Source organism: Mytilus galloprovincialis, chromosome 4 (genome assembly GCF_965363235.1).
Source record: "Mytilus galloprovincialis chromosome 4, xbMytGall1.hap1.1, whole genome shotgun sequence".
Lineage (NCBI taxonomy): Eukaryota > Metazoa > Mollusca > Bivalvia > Mytilida > Mytilidae > Mytilus > Mytilus galloprovincialis.
In genome coordinates, this window is record NC_134841.1 from 7461495 (window position 1) to 7486933 (window position 25439).

The 25439-nt window shown below is 33.6% G+C and overlaps 1 protein-coding gene and 1 long non-coding RNA gene across 3 annotated transcripts; both read left to right on the plus strand.

Annotated features, from left to right (window-relative positions):
- Positions 1-672: 672 nt before the first annotated feature.
- On the plus strand, positions 673-7938 carry LOC143071262 (uncharacterized). Its single transcript, XM_076245464.1, has 6 exons — positions 673-735; positions 1242-1329; positions 2589-2821; positions 5387-5531; positions 6543-6719; positions 7611-7938. The coding sequence occupies exons 2-6, from the start codon at positions 1257-1259 to the stop codon at positions 7784-7786; spliced, it is 804 nt and encodes a 267-aa protein (XP_076101579.1). The 5' UTR covers positions 673-735; positions 1242-1256; the 3' UTR covers positions 7787-7938.
- Positions 7939-12384: 4446 nt separating this feature from the next.
- Positions 12385-23666, plus strand: LOC143071263 (uncharacterized). 2 transcript variants are annotated; one of them, XR_012976841.1, is made up of 6 exons: positions 12385-12495; positions 20189-20270; positions 20985-21220; positions 21937-22081; positions 22805-22948; positions 23358-23666. It is a non-coding gene; the product is annotated as an uncharacterized LOC143071263 (long non-coding RNA). The 2 variants fall into 2 exon arrangements; XR_012976842.1 differs by lacking the exon at positions 12385-12495 and adding an exon at positions 14653-15539.
- Positions 23667-25439: the final 1773 nt, after the last annotated feature.

Below are 25439 nucleotides of genomic sequence, written 5' to 3' on the forward strand. Positions count from 1 at the left end.
TGTGGTTTTCATTAGCTCATGTCTATCATATATGTGGGTTTCGTAAATTGTATTTTATAAACTAGGCCGTTTTTTTGTCGTTTCACAATTTATATGTATGTTCCTTTTTATACGGTATCTATTTGTGTTGTTGATATCTTTACTATGGTGGAGAGTTGTCTCATTGGCAATCCTACAACACTTCTTTTTTTTTATATGGGTGAACAATTATCACTGTACAAAAAGTACCAAAAAAAACCAACCAAATCAACTACAAAAAACAGTATTACTTTTTAATTCATTCTGTATATAGACTTCATTTGAAATTTGGTGGATGTTTGTATCTTTGACAATCATATTACTTCACGAATTATATAGAATGGTACAGGATTACGTCTCGTTGGTAAGGTCATTCATGATATACAGTTATTTGTTGTTAAAATCGGTAATGTTTGTATCTGCCACCAAAAAAAAGTGACATGAATAAAAAAAAAAACAGGTTTAATACGAAATTTTCTACATTTTAGAGAATTTTCTAAGAGTGGAGCTGATGGTGGCTTTTTCTTTACTCAACTGTAGACTTTCAAAATGAACTTAAACAAAATCAGAAAAACCTATTGCTGTCACCTTTGTTTACTTTATATATAAATATTATGCATGTGACATGACCAATACAATCATGATATAAGTTATCTTGTTAAAAGTTATCATACACAAATAGTGTGTACTTGATAAAACTGCTTAGTTTAGCTTGTCGTAAGTAGAATTATATATAAATAAATATTTTAAATGTGAGACATATTTCAATCTAATTCATGTAAAATCATTGCAGTTTATTTAAAGGATTGTTCAAAAACAGGTATTTCATCTAATTTCACGATGCTTAGATACACAGGCAGAAGTATTTTCCTTTTATTTTTATTTCATCTCCAGAACGAACAGATTATGGCTAAATCATTAAGTGTATAAGTGTAAACGTTTATTTTGAAATAAAAGAGAAATTTTGGTTCACGGTTTCTCACATATTTTAAGACAGAAAAATCGTTTAGTTGTGACCTTTTAAGTTCGCTATTTTAGCTATGTTAAGAGGCCGTACCAGCATACGTCCAGATAAAGAACAACAATAAACGCGTTCCTTTAAAATGTTTATTTATTCACAGTTTATCATGATTCGTTGATATCCACTTCATATTGTGTTTCCTATTTATATCAAAAAAAAGAATTAATTATATTATATGTGTTACTTTTTTGTCTTTTGCAAGAATTCAGCTTTAAAAATGAGAGTAGTTTCTACCTTATTAGTAATGTTTGTTCTTTGTGAGTATGTCGCAGCATGGTTTGATTATAGTGGTAAGTTAAATAATATAAATGATCATAAATCTTCTGAAGGTTTTGTTAAATTTTTCAAACTTTAGATATGCAGATTGGGGGTAATTTACAGTTTGACATGGTTTCAACAATTGCCTTTCAGTGAAGACCGTGATTAAACCACTTAATCTCGTTGTCGGTTTCAGGATCACTGTCTCGCCTGATTGTCTCTTATCTTGCAATTGTCAGTTTATTTGTATAATGATCATTATTACCCTTCCAGAGCACCTGTTTTCACTCCCGGTTTTTAGTGGAGTTCGTGTTTTTCTTATTTATTATTTATAACTGTTGATGTAAATGTCCTTTGGTTTTGTGAGTCTTTGTTTACTCCTTGGTTTTGATTGTTATTGTCTTTTGACAAGATTTATAGATTTTGAAGAAAAAATTAAAAATATATATAAAAAGATATTAGAATTCATTATAGCATCCTAAAGATTACACCAGATAGAAACAATAAATTGGATTTGTTTTTTTTCCTACATTATGCTATAATGTTTATCTTGTATATAACATTCGAAATGTTTTACAAGCAACAATAACACATGATAACAACAATGAACCTCTATCTGCCTAACAACTCTACAAAACATTTTAAACATTGGATATCAGAGGTAGTGATTTCAACATATACATATTTGTTGCCTCTTAATTTCAGCGAAACAATGATGATTTTCAAAGTTGAATCATTCCATAAACAGATGTAAGATTTGCAAATGTGTATCATTCCTGCAGTTGAATTCAAACTGTTGACAACACATACAATAGTACATGCTCTGTTTAAATGCCAAAGACAATTGACAGAATATAATGTTCAACAAATGCCTACGTCATCAGCTGAATCTATATTTTTAACATAGTATGGATAGCAATTTGGGGATGGTATATGTGTGCGAATCATCAGATTTTCTACATATTATACACTGATGTAGTAGCTTTTGGAAGGGGGAAATTAGTATATCGTTCCTACAGTGGCATATACACTCAACAAGTTGCTTCTTAATTTAAGTTAATATAAAAATAAATTCAAAAGGAATGTTGACATGTCAAATTTGCAAATATGTAAACCACGCATAGATGTTCTATTTCTAGTTCTTTTGTATTATCATTAGTTGTAAAATAATTAAATAAAATCGTAATGTAACGTACTAGTAAAACAAGATGAAAATTTTAATTAAATGTCATCAGTGTTTGAAATAATTTAATAACAAAAGCCTTAAACAGGGTTAAATTTTATATTCCAGTTGACTTTGGTGATTGTTTTACTGTTAATGACGTAACCGATGACCACTCGTACCAATTGTCATGGGGCGGTTATAATCACTTCAGCGGGTGTAAGGTTTCTTTCCATGGTTATGATTCGGATAATCCATTTGACGAATTTAAAATATGTGTAAAGGCAACAGACTGGAATATTGTAAATTCCGGAGTTACTCTGAAATATTACAGCGGAAGTTTGGCCACCTATCTAGAAAAGGTATGATGTATGATGACCTTAACCTACATTGACGAGTTGTGTGTAAATTTCTATTCGATAGTTAAACCCTCACATACTAGTACCTTATTTTACAATCCAAATAAAATACATAAAAAGCCTTACCATTGCAAATTTTTATAATAAGTTTTTTGTATGCACATGTGCACCAATCTATATTACAAATGGGGGAAGTTTAAAAAAAGGTTTAATCCCACTATGTATGTTCGTGCCTACCTAATCGTCGTTAGTTGTTGTCCTGTGTCGTATCTTAAGATGTTTTTTTTTTTTTGTAACTAGTATTTGAAAGATTTTGTATTAATAGCAGATCTTATTTCTGATGTTTCTGTTGTGGTTTCGGTTGGATAATGTGTTATCTCTTATCGTTTGTAGTCAAAGTAATAATAAAATTGCGTTAAATACCATCATTGTCATGTTTTCGAATAAGTTTGTTATTCCGAGTGTAAATTTGCATTGCTATGCGTTTTGTCTCGGTATTTTTTGCATCCAACATTCATGTATTTATCTTTTATGTTTTATGTTTGTGTTCTGGTTTCGGATGGTTATGTATTTTGTCTTATCGTTTGTAGTCCAAATAACTATAAAGCTGCATTTCCATACCATCATTGTCATGACATTTTTTAAGAGGAATAGTGGAAATAATTGTATAAAGATCAAGATTGCATGTAAGTTACGTAAGTGCGTCATAGTTTTGTGATATCCTGTGGTGTATGTCGTTGGTGGGATATATTCGTTGTTGTTCTGTGGTTTACATGTTGTGCATAATATTTTTTGTTTTTACGTTTTCCTGTGATGAATGTTTTTGAACTTTTCGAAAAACGAAGGATTTTCTTAACCCAGGAATAGATTACCGTAGCCGTATTTGGCACATGTTTTTGGAATTTTGGTTCATCAATGAAATGCTCCTCCACTTTGTACTTGTTTGGCTTTACAACTATTTTGATCTGAGCGTCACTGATGAGTCTTATGTAGACGAAACGCGCGTGTGGCGTATTAAATTAAAATCCTGGTGCCTTTGATAACTATTTGAGTGTGTTTGTGCTGTATAGCTGTCACTTAGTGTTGTCGTTTTAACGATATTCTTATACATTGTCATAAAGCGGGAGGTTATGCTAGCCATAAACCAGGTTAAACCATACCATTTTTTTTCTTAACATGTTCTGTACCCAAGTCAGGAATTTGGCAGTTATTGTCGAATAGTTTGTTTCTATGTAAGTTGGCGTTTGTTTTTGTTCCTTTGTTTTCCTCTTATAGTTGTTGTGTTTCCCTCGGTTTTAGTTTCTAACCCGGCTTTGGTTTCTCTCTGTTGTTGTCTTTATATACACATCTGTTTCGGCATAACTTATTCACAACTTTTTCTGATTCGGGACGATTAAGATTCCCTTGAGAACATCTTCTTGTCTATTTGATCCTTTAATAGGCAGATTTCATACAGGGGCTTCTCATCAAGACTGATAATTCTAAGGAAACTATCTATTCTTTAACTTCAAGTTTCTATATATATATATATATATATATATGTACGTTTAAACAATTGACAACTCTATGACAGATGCATCAATTGGGTCATCAGTGAAGGTGATACACGGCTGAAAACACATAATAGTATTATTTATAATTACTCTAAATATCAGCAGAACAGGTTAAAAACTGTAAATATGCGGAAGAAAATTTTTGATCTTCCCTCAAAGGGATTCAAACTCATTGTATTGGGATATCGAGACAACACCGCCAGAACAGGCTGTTCAATCTAGGTGGCCCTGTAGTCTAGAGCACTTGACACAATGCAGGCGGTGTTGTCTCGATATCCTTATAGTATGAGTTCGAATCCCGGCGATAATTTTACCACCCAGTCACGAGTTGGTTGATCGATATTTGTTTCATTGATGACGATTTCCGTATTTTTCGCCTCCTATGTGTTATCACCGAATTAGTTGACCACAGTGGAATATAGATGTGCACTTAAGGAAGTTCGCTACTCAGTTATAATTATAAATAGCTTTCCATAAAAGTAGTATATATTGATAGGGGATTAAGTAAGGAATCAAAAAAGCAAAAAATATATAGAGGTCAATGTGCTTGTTTTCAAGATATTAGCCATTGAAGTTTTGGCGGGGAAATACTCTCTTGATTTTTCATAGCTTTATCATTGACAAGTTAAAGTTCGCAAAAACTATTAAAAATTTAATAAGATTTTATAAGACTTTTACAGATGGCTTATAATTATACATGCAAAAGATTTATAAAAAGAAAATAGGGGTCAACGGGCAAATTTTTTTAAGGCATTCAAAGGGATAAAACCAGAGGATTCCGAAGATCTGACAAAAATTCAAAAACATGACAAGCGAACATCCTTAAGTACAATAGTGTCCTCATTACCTTTAATGTGACATCTTCAAATGTGCACCCCAACATAATATGTCACATGTGGAGCAGGATTTCATGTTGCTTAGTCTAAATTATTTATTTAATAATATGCTCTCTATGATTCTGTGTTATGTACTTGAAGTATTGTTTTATTGAATTATCAAACTTTATCTGCTTCAGACATTCTCTAGAAGTTATGGTGATCCAACATATAAATGGTGTTCAGATCCAAACGACTATATAGATATAATGCTAACGACGCCTTCTTCCAGTTCATATCAAGGGAAGATAACCTTGGAAGTTACTGCTGTAAAGACATACTCGTGTAAGTTTCATTTTCATAGAAGATTTCTTATTAAACAATAAAATCATGCGGTATAACTATAAAACGATTTACAAACAATTCATGTAGATATATTTACTCTTAACAGTCGTTGATGCAAAGATAACTGATTGTCAATACTACCATATTTACTCCTGCAATACATTTATACAATAAATTGGGTCAATTTTCCAAATTTTCGTCAAATTAAAACCCTATATACTACTTACTTCAAATGATGTGTTCGGACATGTTGTATCATTTACACATAAAGTTAATGAGCAGATCTACGGTGACATATAACGTATGTGTCATTTTGGTCTCTTGTTTAGAGATGCTTCATTGGCAATCATACCACATTTTTTTGGTAAACATTAATTCATGTCGCCTTACGGCCTTCCACAATGGGTACAATCTATACGTCAGCTATAGAGGTCCCAATGGCCTGATTTATGAAACAATAATACATAAAAAATAGTTATGACAGACAGCAACCATCGATTTCACTGAATTGCTCCTGACTTTTGAAAGGCACATATAGAAAGTGGTAAGGCCAAACAAGTTTGTGGGCGCTTAACCCGACTCTAGCCTGAAACAATTGTGTAACATAACAATATCAGAACAAACGGAACAAATTAATTGGAAATGTTTTAAATCGTCAGATCGACACGGAGTACGGACGAAACAGCGAAAGATAAAAGACAAAAAGTATCGATCTAGGAGAACCCGTAGTTACTGACAACAAGTTATAATGGAAAAAAACTTTCAATTGAATCATTTTATTCAAGAATAAAGTTTGTTTTTTACAAAATTCTAGTACGTCTTCATAAAATGAGTTTGATTCATATGACAGGATAAGTCTTGACTACACAACGAACAGTGAATGGTCTATAAGCTCCATGTAGCAGCAGACTATTTCAATTAGTGGATGAATTTATACAAACCCCAATTTTCCATTGAAAGTGTAAAATATATATGCAATAATAGTTTTATCGGTTTTATCTCTATAAACAGATTATAATTATGGAGGAACGATTGGTGGCGCTGTTGGTGGAGTTATCGTTATTGTTGCTGTATGTATTGTTATTGGAATTGCTTGTAGAAGACGTGGATATGTTAGGACAACAACATATACAGCTCCAACTCCAGCTTCCACAGTTATTACACAGTCTGGGTCTCAACAAATGGGAGGTAAGCCACGGTGTTTGTTTGCTTTAACAGAAAACAAGAACTATTACTGCAGCAAGGGATTTCGTTAATCAGTTTTGTAGTGTCTGACGTCCGCAATTTGTCATGATTTTTTTTTGTATACATATTTCGTCTTTTCATGGCGAAAAACAACACACATGTGTAAGGAAACAGAATAGAAAAGAAAGGATATGGCTTATTCATTTGTGACGAAATCAATACAACTCTTGCATTGCTGTCCTTCATCTCAAACTCATACTAAGGATTTGAAGACGAAGAAAAAGCTCGCATCCATGAGCAAGTTGAAGATATTTACTATCGGTGCTGGTGGTGTTTTTATTCAACTAAGGTATCACCAGTCCAGTAGTCAGCACTTCTGTGTTGACTTGAGTTATCATTTTTATGTTCCTAATTATAACTTACTAGTAACTGATAACAAAAATTTGAATTTTGAAATACTAAGGCTTTTCTACCTCAGGAATAGATTTCCTTAGCTGTATTTTGTATTTTTAGGAATGTTTTGTCCTCAATGCTCTTAAACTTCGTACTTTATTTGGTCTTTTTAACATTTTTCTATTCGAGCGTCACTGATGAGTCTTTTGTAGACAAAATCGATATAAACAAACTGGTCGAAAAAGCGAAAAAGCGGTAGTACACATCTTATGATTATATCCATATAAATACGCAATTACTTTAAAAATGTGAAAATACACATCTAGCACGGGAGAACCTGAATGAGTCCCACAATGCAATAAAACAAAATCTTATCAATTTTATAAAAAGACAGAAAATTGCGAAATAAATAATGATTGAAAATCGATACATGAACTTGACAATCACAAAACTAAGAATCGACATGTTTTTAGTATAAATTTACCTATTTTTATTCTTCAGGTTACAGCAATCCAGGATACCCATCTGGTCCAGTGGCTCCTCCTGCGTATTATCCTCCATCAAATGCCGGTTACAATGCTCCACCACAGGGATACCAGAATTCGCCACAATATCCAACAAGTGGCCAACAACCACCTCCTTATCCAAGTTCTACACCCCAACCTTATCCATCATGAAGACCAACAACAAAACACTGATTATCTTGCAATATTAAACTATCAGAGATTAATATGTTGCTTTTTATCAAAATATACTAGTATGGATTCTTTTGAACATTAATCTATTTTACATGTTTTAATAAATAATATATATTCCGAGTATTATGACAGGACGACATTTTTTGTTATAGTTTATGAATCTCGAAACAATTATTTGTCAGGCTTTTTTTAAAAGATGAATAACATAAGAAGATGCCATTGTGTTATGATGCCAACAAGACAACTATCCAACAGAGTCTGAATGACGAGGATGTAAGCTACTATATTATGTCAATGTAAGGTCTTTAATAATGAGCAAACTTAAGGTATAACGGGGCAAAAGATGTAACCCTATAATATTTAAGAAATGATTTATGAAGTGTTTTAATAAGAAAAATTACCACAAATACAACATAAAAGTATTTATTTACAAAGTTCACTATTGTTAATATCCGTAATCACAATATCCATCTTTACGATGCACACTGCTGGAAACACTTGTCTCTACTCAAACCTCTAAAAACCATCGACCTAGTCTCGACTAATTTCAATGTGTCACATAATACCCCTTCTAAAAAACGCGCCCTAGTGTCTTTAATCTAATGTTTAGATATCAGTTTCAAAATCCTGCAAATAAGCAGGTGGTCGACGTTCTCTCTGTGGATGAACATGAATGTCACGATCATCCTCTTCTCCTGCTTATAAATTAATGTTTTCACTAACACTATCGACTCTTTCCTCAATACTATCTTCATCTTCTGAAATGCTAAGTTCATGAACTAAATTTCCCTCCCCGTCTTCGCTTTCAACATCATCAGTGTCAGCGTTTTGACTCCATGATTTTATTAGGATCCGATTTGTTTCAATCTGTTATATATATTTCTATTCCCCTTGATTTGAACTTCAATCTCCGGTTCTGACGCCAAAAATTTCACCAACGGATGATGTTTGTGTTTTCTTCCTGATTTAACAGAGGGGTGTCAAAACTCACTATCGTTTGTTATTCAGTCATCCCTTTTCTTCTATATCTAATTGTGCAGTTGGCCGTCTAGACATGCCATCTTCATTATTATGGTTTGATCCATTACGATCTTCCGGTTCCTTGAAGTTCCAGAGCCACAATAATTTCATATGATCTGCTCTGACTTTGAATCTCTTTCCGAGAAGGTAACGCCTAAATTCTTTTACAAAATACACTAATGCCAACATTTCCTTTTTCATTACACAATAATTTCTTTCACTTTTTGTCAAGGTTATACTTGCGTGGTCAAATATTGAGCTAAAAAGAATCTAGAACCAGATAGTGTATAAAATGTATCGGGTATGCATCTTTTTGTTATTTCTTTTACCTTCCGAAAGTCCACACAAAAACGAGTGCTATTGTCCTTCTTCTTCACTTACACAATGGGCAGAGACCATGGACTACTAGATGGTCTTATCACCTTACGTTCCAACATAATTATCATGAATTATACTTCTTTAACTTCCTGCTTCATATGAGTGGGATCCTCCTTTGGTTTTATTTAATTTATTTAATATCAGATTCATTACCAGTGTTAATACCATGACTTACCAAGTCTGTTTGGCCAATTTCTGACGGGTGTTTCGAGAAAATGTAAATATACTCTAACAATAATGTTTTAGTACTTCTTTTTTATATCCTTTGTATTTTGGAAATTATGAAAGATGTACCAGGAGCTGCAAACTGCAACTCCAGGGTCTTATCAATCATTTCATTTTGTGATTATATCCTGTCGAATTCAGCGCCAGAAGCCCCAAACTGCTGCTCCAGCAAACTGCAATTCGATATCTTAAGCCACCATCTACCTAGTCCCAATCAATTTCAAGGTGTCACAAAATTAACATCAACGAAAAATAAGACTTGTGCTTGACTCATAAGATCGACATGAAACATAAAAATAAACACATACATAGATGAATTTCATGAACAGAAAATACCGCTTGATTCATCTTCATATTGGAAGTGATCCAAGGTTGAAAACTACTATTTAACCAAATGTTACATTATATTACACCTAAAGGGTCAGTTGAGGACTACATGGAGTATACTAGTATTTAAAGGTGTATACAATCTTATTTTAATACTTGATAATAGGTAATATATTGAACAATTGGTGGGTATATAATTGAGGGAATCAAGAAAGCTTAAAGGGCGCAGTTTACTTATGAGTTGGTTGACCGCTATTAGATATCTTTGTTACTGATGACCATTGATATCCTACACTTATTATTATCACAATCATATTTTCATTGTTTTTCCGCGGTAAAAATGTTAAATTTGTTAGGAAACTAAAGTTCAAACTCCCGAAAGAACATTTAACCGTAGATGCCTTAAGACTTTTCTGTTGGCCTATTATGTTTTAGAATAATACACTTTCTAACCTGTTTGCGTATTTTAGCCCTCAATGGAAATGTTTAGTTTTGAGTGTTTCTGATAAGGGTGAATCCAGAAAAGCGCAGCATACACGAAATTAATCAAGTGGTATCTCATTTTATGATATCACCAAATGCGACTTCAAACTGGTTATTTATTTGCAATGAGCTATACGAGGGGCACCGTGGAGCAAAAACTCCTTGACCTTACAAAACTTATTATGTCAACTGCAAAGGGAGTATATTTAACCCAGTAGATATGATATTCTAGAGCTTGCATATCCTTTCATCATTTCCTTGATAAAGGTTTGTTGTTACAATGAAGCTATTAAACTATGATTTCCTATTGGTGAAGTTTATTAAACATTTTGTACTTACAATACTGCAAATTAGCTTTTGTTTATTATTGTTTTCACCATGGCGAAAATGCACGCAACTTGAAACTTGAATTTTTTATATGGAAGCAGCTCAAATTCGGAGATTGTTTCCATTTTGATTAAACGTGGGTTAAAACTGTTTCAAGTATAATATAGTTCATTTGAAGATTACGAAAACATGAAATTATCTATCAATTTGATGGTGGTCTCCGAATGCACAATAAGTGAAACATACACTGTATTCAAACTTTAGACTTGGAAGTGTTCACTTGATGATGCTGAGAAGATGCGCATAAAGATAAGACAGCAATAGGCATTTAAAATATTTACCCAGGGACACTTTTTTTTATATCAAAATAAAAGATTTTCGAAGTCTGACAAATTACTTCAAACACATACTAGTATATAAAGCTTTACTCTAAAATAATTATATACATTTTGTAGGTATAACAAATAACAAAACATAAGTACAAAAAAAATAATCTCTCAAGTTTCTTCGGGAAAGGAGTAAGTTCATGAATAATTAAGATTTTGATGGTGTTTTTTTTTTAAATCGGGCCATACTACTACAAATTTCACATAGAAATAGTTATGATATTACTAATACTATTGTTACAAAATAAGTTTATTTTGGCACATCATATTAAACTTATCAAAGCAATGACTGTTTATGTATGCATTATTTGAGTTGTAACAATAAAAAAAGAAGATGTGGTATGATTGCCAATGAAACAACTCTCCACAAGAGACCAAATAACACAGAAATTAACAACTAAAGGTCACCGTACAGCCTTCAACAATGAGCAAAACCAATAAAGAATAGGCATCTATAAAAGGCCCCGAAGTGACAAATGTAAAACAATTCAAAGGAGAAAAAATTATGTTCAAAAAATTAACGAAAAGCAAATATGTAACACATCAACAAAGACAACTACTGAATTACAGGCTCCTGACTTGGAATAGGCACATACGTACAGAAGGGGGGGGGGTAAACATGTAAGCGGGATCCCAACTCTTCTCCTTATATGGGACAGTGGTGTAAAAGAACAACATAAGAACGAACTATAAAAACAGTTGGGAAAGGCTTATCTCCTCAGATGGATACAAATAGAAATACATATAACAAAAAAACAGAGTGGACGTCCGTTTTTGGTCATATTTTCAATATTTTTTAAAGTTTTTTGCGTAATTTACTTTGTCCGCCACCCAAGATCAAAAAGTTTAGTGTCAAGGGATTCAATATCATCATTGGCAACTCTTGGTTACAGAACATTTTGGATCCTAGGAAGTGGCCAAGGATTTTCTTAAGTTTTTAGGCCCCAAAAAAAGCCCAATTCCTCATAAATTTTTACAATATATTCAAAATGTGCTGATTTTGAAACATATACACTTAAGAACAGATATCTTTTAACATAGATGTAAATATTTAGAAAAATATCCATTTAAGGACCAAATTATGGCGATTTTGAAATTTTAAGATGAAGTTGAAATTCAAGGCCATATTTGGCCTAAAGTGAACATTGTCCTTCACAAAATTTTATATGATTTAGCATTACGCACTGTGATAAACTGTCGTATTTTATTGAGGAGTAACGTGGAAAACCTTCTTGACCAGATAGTAACTTGAATGACACTAAAGTAAAGAAGTTTGCTCTCTCGTCGTAGCCCATGGCAAAACATATTTAGTTTAAAGATTAAATAGTGTTTATATTTTGAGTTGTTTAACTTTTTAAATTAAGTAAATGTCATTTTAGGTTGTTTGTACTGTCTACTGGTATACTGATTGTTTGTACTTGAATAATATTATATACATTTAAATAGCAGTAGATGGAGTTATTTATTCGTCCGCTTATGACAAGTTTTGTATTTTGAAAAATCGAAGTCATGAAGGTAGCCAGATCTAGAACTAAATTAACAGTATGTATATTGTTTCATTAGATTATTCTATTGTTATTGTAAATGTGTTTCCAATTGTAATTATGGTAGCTCAAGACTTGGTTATAATCCGAATTATAAATTTACCATTAGAGCACATTTCATGCGAAAAAAAATAGCGTATATCTTGCAAATTAAAAGAAGGAAAAGAGAGCCAAATATCATGTTTATTATATAAGCTGTTGTATGTAAATCTCAATAACTATGGTTATGACCATGGTTGTCATTTATCAAGATTTTTGTTCTGACTGTCACGGAATATATCAAATATATCTTCGAACGGGGTCGTGACGAGTGCTCATCTTACGATTAAGAGGCCTGTTCATTCAAGAATGGTCAACTGAGACAATTTGCCTAAAGGACTCTGTTACAGATTGCATTATTTTTAATTTATTTTGAACACTGTAAATCAGTAAGGAATAAGTCTTCTTCTTCTTCCAGTTAAGCGGCCGCAATCAACTGTCTGATTATTCTGCCACTGTGCGTTGCGCATGAAAGTCCAAAGAAAATTTAATTATATTTACATTCTGTGAAAGTTAAAATCCTACATACAGGTGCTCATTAAAAACAAGTGTTCATGTCTATTTTGTTAGCCGAGCCTTGAAGCATTCAAGACTCGGGGCGGTGGTAGTGGAAAGTGGTAAGGCATTCCATTCCCGTATTGATTTTGGATAGAATGACATTTTCCTTATATCCGTTCTACAAAGAGGAACCTGGAAACATCCAGTCCGAGTTGTTCTTGATGCTCGGCTTGTTGGAATAAGCCTAGATGTTGCATCTATATTCACTAGGCCGTTAGTAATTTTGTACATCATGCACATCCTTGTTGTTGATCTCCTCTCCTCTAGTTGTTGCCACTTGAGTTGCTTTATCATGGCGTCTACTGATGATGTGTTACGGTATTTGTTGGTAACATACCTAGCCCCTCTGCGTTGTACCATCTCAATTTTTTTCTCTCGTTGTTTTGTTGATTGACTGCGCTTGCATGTTCTAGTGTTGGTCTGACAGACTAATGACTTGTATGCATTTTCTTTCAGTTGTTTGTTGCTGATGTTAAGATTTCATTTTAAAAACCCAATAGTTTTCTTTGATTTCAGGCAGATGTTATGTACATATATATCTTTTTTAGCCTCCCTAAGGAGAGATAGTGATACCAATACAATAGTATTGCATAACACAATATGTACAAATTTGAATAGAAAAAAAACCCACACGAACGGGAAAAAAACAAAACAAAAAAACAAAACAAAAAAAAGACAAAAAAAAAAATAATAATTATTGAAAGTACTTTCGACTTAATTCACATTGTTAATTCGGATTGAGAAAAAACTTTGAACTTAATTCATATTGTCAATAAGGAATGAGAAAATGTTTTGCAAAATCTGTAAACATATTTGACGCATAAAAATTGATAACGTTTTTTCTGCTCACAGTCTAGTTCAAATTCGGTTTCGCATGAGAGTTAAATGTAACAGAAATTTTCATCATCTAAGGAACCAAGAAAGGCACTGAAAGTTATTGGGCTTAAGCATAGTAGCTCGCACCAGAATTCATCCCGAATGTCGGATAAATAGTCACACGACGAAATTGCGTGAATACACGGGTCGGTGAAACGTTTACCACATTTATCACATAAAATACTATCACTGTTCGTATTGTGGACCAAACAACACAGGGATACTATGTAATTTGCCTGTTTACGCAAATACGGAAAGTCTAATGCAACTGTCCATGCAGGATGAGGCTGAAATACTTTATGTATCTTCTTGAAAATGTTAAAGTCACTATCTATATTTATACGTTGTTTCCATTCCTTAAGTTCATATTCAAAAATAGATCTGTGAGACGGAAAATAACCGCTATCCATAAACTTTGATAAATAGTCCGATAAATGGTATTTGTAGAGTATATCCACACAGTCCTTTGAAAAATCCGATGCATAGTTGGTGTACTCTTGATTGAAATACTTGAGTTCAAAAAGTTTACGTACGAGAATACGAAATGAAATTGCTCTTTGTGGTAAATTACAAATTCGTCCAAAGAACAGTAACTTGCGTTCATTAATAAAACTGTCTAGGTTTAACCAACCAATGAGAGAAAGGCACATATCAGTTCTTGTCCGCCTAGGTAATCCTTGAGTGAACTTGCAAACATAGTGATGCGTTCGTTCTAACATAAGTGTTTCTGTTTTAGACAGCTTGCCCCAGATCTCGCATCCGTAAAGAGCTTTTGGGTAGCATACTTGGCGAATAATTTTTGCACATACTATAGGGTTGAGAACAGCAGGATGAATACCAGAGCGAATCACAGACGAAGTGGTTGCTCTTAATGTTCGACACGCTTTTAATGTACGATCCATTGTTTTCATCGAAGTGTCTAGTGAAATACCAACATGTGTTGCACTTTTAACTGATAGAATAGGTTCGTTGTATAGGAATATATCTGGACCTGTTAGTTTTTTGCCGAATTGAAGAAGTTTGCTTTTCGTGTGTGAAAAGGAGAAACTCCATGATTCGCTATATTGTTCACATATTGATACCATTTTCTGAGCGGATTCATGATTTGTGGCAATGAGAGAAATGTCATTGGCCTGGACGGGAGAACTACTATTAATGTCATATAAGAATGCTCCTGTGTTGCTAGATTCAAGTTCATTGATCAAATCGTTAATGAAGATCAGATATAACTTGGCAGACAACGCACTACCTTGGCGCACACCACGGTTCAGTTGAAACCATTTCGAAAGTTTTCCACCAGACAGAATAGCACTTGATAAATCTGTTTACATGTTATCTAATAGTAGCCATAATTTTCGGGTCGCACCATATTCAAAAAGTTTAATACGTAATCCATCAGGAGGTACTGTGTCAAATGATTTAGTGCTGTCTAATAAAACAACTATAACTGTTCCGTTCTTTTTTATGTGATGAAAAGTTACTTCATGAAGGTTGAATGAAGCATTTAAACTAGACAGGAGTTTTTGGTAAGCTACCTGTCGGACATTCGGGAAGTCAGTACGCTATAAGGTAAGTAGCAAGTCGACCATCTTCTCGAAGATCTTTGTGATACTCGGCACTAACGAGATGCCTCTGTATGAGTTTGTATCTGTTTTTGGTTTGTTTCCACCTTTATAAAGAAGTATTATCATACTCTTTCTCCAGTCGTTCGGAATGTACGCACATTTGATACACAAGTTGAAGAGGTGATGTAAGTGTTTTATAAGTAATTTACCGCCATACCGTCAGTGTGCTCATAAAATAAGCTGTCGTGGCCACACACTTTGTTGTTCTTTAGTTTTGAACAAATTTCACTTACATCTGATAATTTAAATGTAATGTTGTTCTGATCCTGGTTGACAATTTTGCGAATAGATGACACTTTTTCGGTAATTTCAGTTTCACGCTTCGGGTCGGTATATGTCGACGGAGAAAATACATTTTGAAAATGAGATTTACTGTCCATAGATTTGTTGATACTGCAAAAGTGTAATCCTCTATAGAGTTTGTACTTCGTGCGCGTTCCCAAGATACAGTTGGGTCACTAGTCATTAGTCTCTTGTGGATGATGAAGATTCCGTTTCTAACTCTAAGGTACACAAGCATTAGCCTTTCAAAAAGGGCTAGTCGACTCTTAGTTGATGAAAATGGAAAGTGCTCTCGCTTTGTAGAATAATTCATTTACTAGAATAGCCACGTGCATCAATCAACAAATTTTACCACACACGTGAGGTCACACGTTATGAAGTAGTCTATATCGTTTACGTTGTTGTTTACGAAACTCTAGAAGATTCGACTATTTATAGATAAAAGTTACATGTGTACCAATATCATGAATATGCATGATTAATGACCAGGCAAAATCTAATTGCTAAAATAGAGAAGACAAATCCGATACTCTACGGGATTGAAGGACATTTACTAGGTTTGGATTGTCCTAACCAATCAATAAACTTTGATTATTCACGTCTCGTAATATCTTCCAATCAGGTAGCAAGAAAAATTCACGCACTAACTGTCCATCGTTCAATTCTTAATATTGACTCCTAGGAGTCGAATATTGGGTGATGATCGGACGTGCTAAACGAATGATTGTCAATAACCTTAGCTTGTTTAACGTGTTGCAATTTTGTACGGTTAATTAAGATGTGATCAATACAAGTCGAAGGACCATCTTCATTAGATTGGAACTTATTAACAGGACCTTTACACATTAATTCCATATTTACTGAACAAAGATTGTGAGTTGACATCAAAGTTTTACAAAGTTTACTTCTTTCGTCGTATTTTATTTTACACCTCGGGCCGCCTATTTTCGAATTGAAGTCCACCATTAAAATCACAGAACCAAATTCTTCGTAGACGGAAGACAGTTCGAACAGCAAATCTACTTCGTTACGGAAATATTCGTACGGTTGAGTTACTGCAGGTAATTACAAAGAGAACACATAATACGTTTCACTGTTTGGTATATTTATTTCAATACCGATAATTCTGTCGCTGTTAACCTCAATTAAAGATGTAAACGGATAAATGTCTTTTGATGTGAGTAATGCAACCCCGGAACGTCCTTTGCAGGTGAGTAATTCAGGATTAAATTCATCAGTCCCTTTTACAATTGGGATATAATTCCTATCAATCGAACCAAGAACATGTAACTGAAAAGTACGTAGCCAATGTTCTGATAAGGCGCATACATTTACATTATACATCCGAAGACTTTCAGCTAGGAATGGTATACACGAAAAAACACCTCTACAATTCCAACACATTAAATTAAGTTTTTCTTTAGCAACAGTCATTATGAAGGGTTTATAGAATGTTCACTGGCGAATTGCTTCCACGGTAACCATTGTTTCATGTAAATACCTTGGGGCCAAAATTCTGGATGAGTTATCAGATGTTCATCATCTGCTACAATATTGAGTTGAGCGGCGGCAGTACGTTTTTGAAATATCTTAAAAATGTCACACGTATATTCCGCTCGGAAAGAAAATATCGCATATTATCTTCAGAACTACATGATTTATCGATCCCGCCGATATAGAAACGACTAACACGTTTGCTTTTACGAGTGAAACCTTTAAAATCCGAGGTTTTTTGGTTACATACTGGTCTTGGAAAATGTACCGAAATACTGTTTGTGTCATTTGCTTGGATGTTCGTTGTTTTGGATGAAGTTGACATGTTTCTAACTTGATTATCCGTTTTAGATATTGTCTCTTGAGATACATGAATTCGATCGTGTGCAGGTAATGTCGGACATGAAGTTGAAGTGCGAGGTGTCTCGGACCTAATCGGAGAATCCAATGGTACAACAGATACAGATTTATCTGCTGTCTGAACTGCGGCTGCTGCGTAGGTCGTAACTTCACGTTTACTCGCTTGAACGTTCTTCTCGACATTAACTACGCATCTTCGTAATTCACTAGTGGATGTCATAGATGAATTATTTTTTCTGAAAATCCTCTAAAGCGGTATTGACGTCCTTTACTTGGTCGCTTAACAGAAGCACCTTACTTTTTACACTACAAATTCCAGTTGAGCGGATATCACTTATGTTTGTGATGCGTGATGCTTCAGAATTCAAACGGGTTTTTGTTTCATTTGCCACAACAGATACTTTAGAGATTCTAGCTTCGCATTTCGAAACAGCCGTTGTGATGTTTTCAATAACAAGTTCGATTTCTTTTATTTTGCTGTTTGCTGAGCGCATTGTTTCCGTGGTATTCGAGTTATCGTTAGCTAAATCTACTTGCTTTAGTGACACACTTTTAAGTTCAGATTTAACACATGCTAAATTATCATTTAGTTAATTTTTAGCAGTTCTGGCCAAGTTTAATTGATTTTGAATGTTATTCATGCGCTCCTTTTGCTTAGTGAAATCATCATTAAGTTCTACATTTTGTTTTTGTAAACTATCAATTTTACACAGTAAAGCAGACTTGTCGTTCTCGCGGGCAATCTTTAATTCAATGATTGAACTTTCGACATGTATCAAAGTGTCTCTAATGGAACTATCTACATACAACTGCGGGGTAGATGTGATAAAGTCATCCACACAAGGAGTGTCCCTTGTCGATGGTTTAATACTTAGAGCTTCTTTTAAATCATCGCAAAATTCGCCTTTAGTTGCAAGATGGAGGGAAAAGCAATCACGACCAAGCTTATTTACCAATGGCTCGCCTTTCTTTGTTTTTGGTTGCATGCGTTTTTTCAAAATTACGGATGCAAACGGAAATTCTGGTCTTTGCTTTGCCATTACAAAATATTGTAATCGTAGTTGCTGTAGAGCTATTGCATCATTGTCACAAAATAGAACCAATCGGGTAACGAAAGTGTCTTTGGGTAGGCCATTACATAATTTGATCTTCAATGCTCTGTAATACTAATTTCTTTGGATCAGGGTCTTGGTGAGACATATTGGTAGATAGGGTATAAGTAACCAACTTGACGTCCATAAGTCAGTACTACTATTTAATTTATTTATAACCTGATAGATAAAAATCGTTTGACAGTTGAAACGAGAAGGTGGCATAACATACCAAGATCTGATAGATTGTGTCACCGTTGCGACTCAACTGACATCGATGACGAATGCCATTATATCATGTCATGTAATTAGTTCATAGATTGATATGAAGAAATAAATACTTACTTTAATATTGTAATAATGATATAAATGTTAGTTAATTTAATTAAAGACAAGCATGTTTAAATCGAAATTGTGTTGAGCTTGAAAAACTTTGTAGATTTATTTCTGTGAAAGTCAATCCTCCTGATTAAAAACAATTATAAATTAATTGACTTTTGTCAAAATATGTATTATAATATTATATCACAGTCATTTGTATTTCACACATACTTTATTCAATATTTGTTCTCATTGTAATATCATCTTCTGTAACTTTGTATATGTTTTTGTTTTTGAGAATAAAGACCATTCAGTCATTCATTCATTCAGTTTTAATTCAAGTTTCAAGTATTTTAGTTAACACCTTTTAATTGAATGAAAATAGAACCTTATAAATTTCATTCCGGTTCGAAGCGAAAACGCTTTTCTAGATTTAATTTCATCAGGAACGCTCAAAACCTAAACCATTGAAAGCCATGGATGCAGAAACACTAGGAACTGTATAACCAAACGAAACTTAATAAAAAAGGGTTAACAATTATATCCAAATGAGTATGAGGTCAACTTTTCCTGAGGGAGTTAGAAGATCTGTTTCTTAATACTTTCTTAATTTCTCAATAGGGAACATGTTAAATGTTTATTAATTATTAATTCTAAAATCCAAATATGTTTTTTTTAGTGCAAATATTGAAGTTTGTTTTATAAACACGTCGATTTCGCAAGTATTCGCTCATTTTATATTCATATAAAGTAATGTTTCATTAAATAATTGTATGTACTATAGGCCTGGTCATTACTAGTTTTGATAAAATTTTAGGTCCACTTTATTCATTCAAAGTTGATTTCCACCTTTCCCTGAAGGCCTATTCTTGTTACTTAGATACCTACGTGTTTGGATGGTCAAACTGTTAGCTTTTACGCATTCAATGTGAAGACGTATCTATGGATGCTTCGAATTCATCTATTTTTATTCAATATGAGTTACTAATTCAAAAATCCCATATTTTAAAAAATATTTAAGATTATTTCTTTAATATATCTACAGAATAACTGGACCTTGTTTGGAATGTTGGTATATGCAGCAGTGCTATTTTGCTTTAAGTTTTTGAATGGGTGGGAGCAGAATTGTAAGTAATTTCATGTATTTCATTCAAAAGCAGGTCTAGATAACAATGTGTCTATTTGAAACTCATTGAAGATGATCTCGTGTTGCAAGGACAGGGGTAAACGACAACGAGACATTTATCCAGCATCGCATATTAACCAAAATATGTTTTACATTGGAGGACGCAAGAGGTATTCTAGAGGGGGTTTGGTTTGTCAAATGTAATGAAAATTACCTATACCATGTTCTTGATATCAATTATAAGGAAGTTCACCAGACCGTCTGTTCTTTATCAACTCCATGGTATTTGCAACATCCACCCATAATATTGATGAAGTTGACGATAAAAGATTTTTTTTTACAAGTAAAACTTCCTCCGAATTAAACTCTTACACATAGGTATAAGCAGAGAGAGGATTAAAGAAATTCCTGTTAACGAGCGTGTAAAGAGTGTGTTATGTTGTCTCATTGGCAATCATACCACATCTTCTTTTTATGCCCCACCTACGATAAATGAGGGATATTATGTTTTCTGTTATGTGCGTCCGTACGTGCGTCTGTCCCGCTTCAGGTTAAAAAATTTGGTCAAGGTAGCTTTTGATGAATTTCAAGTGGAGTCCAATTTCACGGTCCACTAAAAAAAATGATAGTGCGAGTGGGGCATCCGTATACTGGGGACACATTATTGTTTCATATTGTAAAAACAATCACATATACTTATTACGGTTATTTTTAGTATATTTTAGCGAAACTGAGTTTGTCTATAGTGTTAACAGGGACCACTCCTATACACTGACTTGGAATGACCAAAGACACTTTAAAAGGAATGTAGTTACGTTTTTTGGATCTGATTCCTCCAGCCCTCAGGATAGGTACAAAATCTGCATTCAAGTCAAGCAATGGATAGTATTGGTAGCTGGTATTTCCGTTAAATATTATACTGGAACTGGAACAAGCGCACACTATAAAAAGGTATGCTATTCTTACTTGTCATTTTCGTCTGAAACCTAGAGGAAGCGAACATTGTACACTCTCATACTCTTTTTAGAATTGTTATTCGTGTTATTATAGTGATTCATTTGGAACTGAAACTAAGCGAATCGTGGACCCGTGTAATTGCATCAAATTGAGGCTCAAGGTATCTAGCCACACTGAGGCAGTTCTAATAATGTTTGATCATTCTTTACCCTTTTTGTTTTGTGACTTTGTTTATTATATTCCTAGAAATGGACAAATAAACGTGTCATTTTCATTTTACAAATTCAGATGCAGCTAGTATCGTACAAAATTATCTGCACATTTCAGCGCTTTGACGATGATTAACACGCTTTACACTTAATTATATAAATGATTCAGGATTTTTCTGCCAAAGTATAAAAAGTGAGATATCTTTTATTTCATAAGTTTTTTTTCTGTTTTGTTTCTCTTTTTATGTTTGAAAACGTGTCAATATCATTAAAACTGTATTCTATTAAAAAAAAATATGTTTCCTTTACAGATTGTATTTTAATCTGTTCAAAATAAGTGAATCGTTGTATATCATCCCTTACGATTGTATACGCATCTTAGCAGTCTTCAATCTAGAAGAATTTCACAGAAATACTGTTCTATACTAAAAGCAACGATAGGCAACAGTTAGTCATTATAAGAAATGAAGTTGAATGGTAGAATGTGTTTTATATTTGCAGACACTGAATGGAAATTCCGATGACAATTTAAAGGAATGGTGTACAGAGGAAAGGGAATTCTTACATGTAGAACTGACTACATCAAATGGATATAACCCACAAGGATTAGTCCATTTACATATAAAAGCTGTTAGAACTTACCACTGTACGTTTTACACATAGATATAAGAGGATGTGGTATGCGCGTCAATGAGACAACTCAGGCCACCCAAGTGAAAATTTGTAAAAGTTAACCATTATAGGTCAATGTACAGTCTTCAACACGGAGCCTTAATTGTATACAACCTTACCAAATGGTATAAAGTTTATAAAACAACTTAGCAAATATAAGATAATATTTTGCATAATGAATGGATGATAAATCAAGAATTTTCTAATTTAAAGTGGAAAATCTACGGAACTTTAATTTATCTAATATGAATAACATTTAGTGGTCCTTTACTTTATTAGTGATGTGTCCCTGATCATCTCTTATTAAGTAAGGGATTTTGTTAACATAAATTACTTGAAACCACATATTTTTCTAATGTGTCGTGCAAACATACTAGTAGAAATTCTGAATACTTTAAGGAACTGTTCACCAATATCAGAATTAAATGGTAAAAGGCTTTGTGGAAATAACGTTTGTTATATATTGATTTAAAACGAATTTTTGAATATCTTGGAAAACTGATATTAATTCCATTACATTTGCCCTGGTTTTATTACAGTACTTTTGGCGACACTATGATGCATGTTTACTTGATTTTTATTCTTGTAATCTTGGATCGTAATAATCTTAGCCTTTATATGTATATCACTCAGATATCCTTTTTATGGAGACAAAGAATCGTGAAACTTTTGAAATGATGTTTGTATTTTATTTCAGATCAAAGTTTTAAAGAAACGATTGTTGTAGCAATTACAGGGATAGTGGCTTATCTTATTCTCATTGCGATTGTTTGGGTTTTAAGAAGACAGAACCACATAGAAAGATCCTCTTATGGGGATAAAAAGACTACTCAAAAACTTGGTAATGATAAACTGAGATTTATGGAAATTTCAGAGCTCATATATTAATATGTTTACATGGAATAAATCGACCATAATGTACTTTCGTTTAGCCTCTTTGACACATTATCCAATTTTCATATGTTTAAGCTTAACCAACAAATTTAGAATTGTTGACTGATTATATTTAAAAAGAAATCCTTTATCAAATGACGAAATCAAAAGCTCTGACATATTTAGCGAAGGGAAAACAACTGTCATATTCCTGACTGGGTGCAGGAATTTCCTTATGCAGAAAATGGTGGATTAAACCTTGTTATAAATGGAATAATTTTCATAGTATTCATTATTTCAATATTTTAACAGATTATCTATTAGCTTGTAAATTTTCCAACCTTTTCAAAAAGTTTGAATTTATGTCTATCACACAGGCAATTACAGCAAAGGACAAGCATGATACATCACGAATTCCTCAGGAGAAATCCGACCATAGATAGCCAATTCAGACAGGGACAGTGTATACTAGTATAATAAGTCCCTGATCCAGATGACATCCATCAATGACAACGGAATAGTCGTTTATCAGTAAGGATGGGATCCAGGCTCACTGCATACTAACGCGCGAGGAGGTTGAGCAATGATGCCAGCCTATTTATCAGTGACAAAAACAAGGAAACTGAAAAAGTGCTATGTAATTTTAAAATTTTATTATTGTTTAATACAATTTTATTTAGTTTCATTGTCTTATTATTGAATGAGTTTTATGAATTAAATTCTTGACTGTATTCAAATGTATAAGAGGCGGAAGATAACACAGGGATCAGGATTCAAATTCATACGTAGAAAACAAATTGAAAAAGTCATGGTCAGTGAAAAATCAAAGACAAACAACAGTCTACTAACCACAACATTTAATACAGTGATAACAGCGACAGATTTGACCCTGATTCACCAAGGATTATATATTTGGATTGCCAGATTTCAATGTAACGCCTTTCGGAGAGATTTAATCAAACTGGATCAGCTCAAGATGGTCTTCAAAACAGTAAACAGTGCATCACAACTCCAAAATACATCCTGTCGTTCTATCTACCTCATCTCCAACAGAATGCAGGCATGTCACCCTTGTTTATAGAAAGTTGACAGATATTGCGACAAAAGCAACACATTTCCCACTAGAAATCTATGGATTATCTTAGGTGATCCAGAAGGGTAAGCAGATCCTGCTCCACATGTAACACCTGTTATGGTGTTGATCTAGTTCATCCAAGGTTAATTTCGATGCCAAAGATGAAAAGAGGATGGAAATGTAGTTGTGACAACTGAACAATTTCCATCGTCATATTGGAAAAAGATGTTACTTAGTGGTCAATCAACTGGTCATGGTGTCTGAAAATTTTTGAAGGGATGACTTCAACTTTATACAACTAGGAACCCTTATGTAAAATGAAACTTGTGACCATGAACAACGTATTTACAAAATATGAATATCCTAGCTCATTTTACTTCTGAATAATAAGCTGTATACAAATAGTACCCATTGTCCCCGTACTTCATGTGTCTTGCATTCTGTGGCATCCTTTGCATGTTAGACAAATCATTATAGAGGCATCAATATATTGAGACACCTGAGCCTCCTGAGCCTCCTTCTCAAAAATTAAAAAAATATATAGTTCATTTAAAATCTTTAATGCATTATATGGACTCTTAAAGCTTAATTTGATAAGATTCCCAGGATCAATTACCAACCATCTGAGTTCATTTGAGCACCTACACTGGAACATTTTCAAATTGACCAATGAACAGTATTAGTATTGCTCAGTTACTATATAGAAATCTTCTATCTATACTATTAAACGAGAAGACCTCATTTTGTGTGTCGCTTCTCTTCCTTCCACAATACATTAATCATCATGCCTCTGTGTTCTATAGGTAACATGCATAGTCGCATTTGTCATCCATTCTTATGATTATTCAGATTGAGTTATTTTGGGAGAAAAACGACAAAACAGGTGTCCGGATATTGTTTCCGTTATCAGACTGACTTTTAGTCATAGATAAGACTTCCGGTTTTAAACATGCACAAGAACCAATCGTAACTACTCGGCCATTCTCGCTACGCAGTACAATAGCATAACTACTCGGCCATTCTCGCTACGCAGTACAATAGCCTCGTATGCACTACGGAGAAAATTCTTCTTAAATTGTTGGCCGGAATTGTAGTGATCCGCGACACAAAGAAGTTCTATCCTCCAGGTGGCGCTATAATTTGGTTACATATCACAGAGTAATCAAGAACTTTAACTCTGCCAAATATTTTGGCGCGAAAGAAGGAGCAAAGTAAATAAGTAATGGTAAAAAATTTGTACCATTCCAGTCGAAAAAATATAAAATTCAATCGGATCGGAAAATTTTCCGGACAGGAGCAAGTTAAATCAGTAGTGGTAAAAAAAAAATGTACCAGTCCAGTCGAAAAAATATAATTTTGAATCGAATCGGAAAATTTTCCGGAC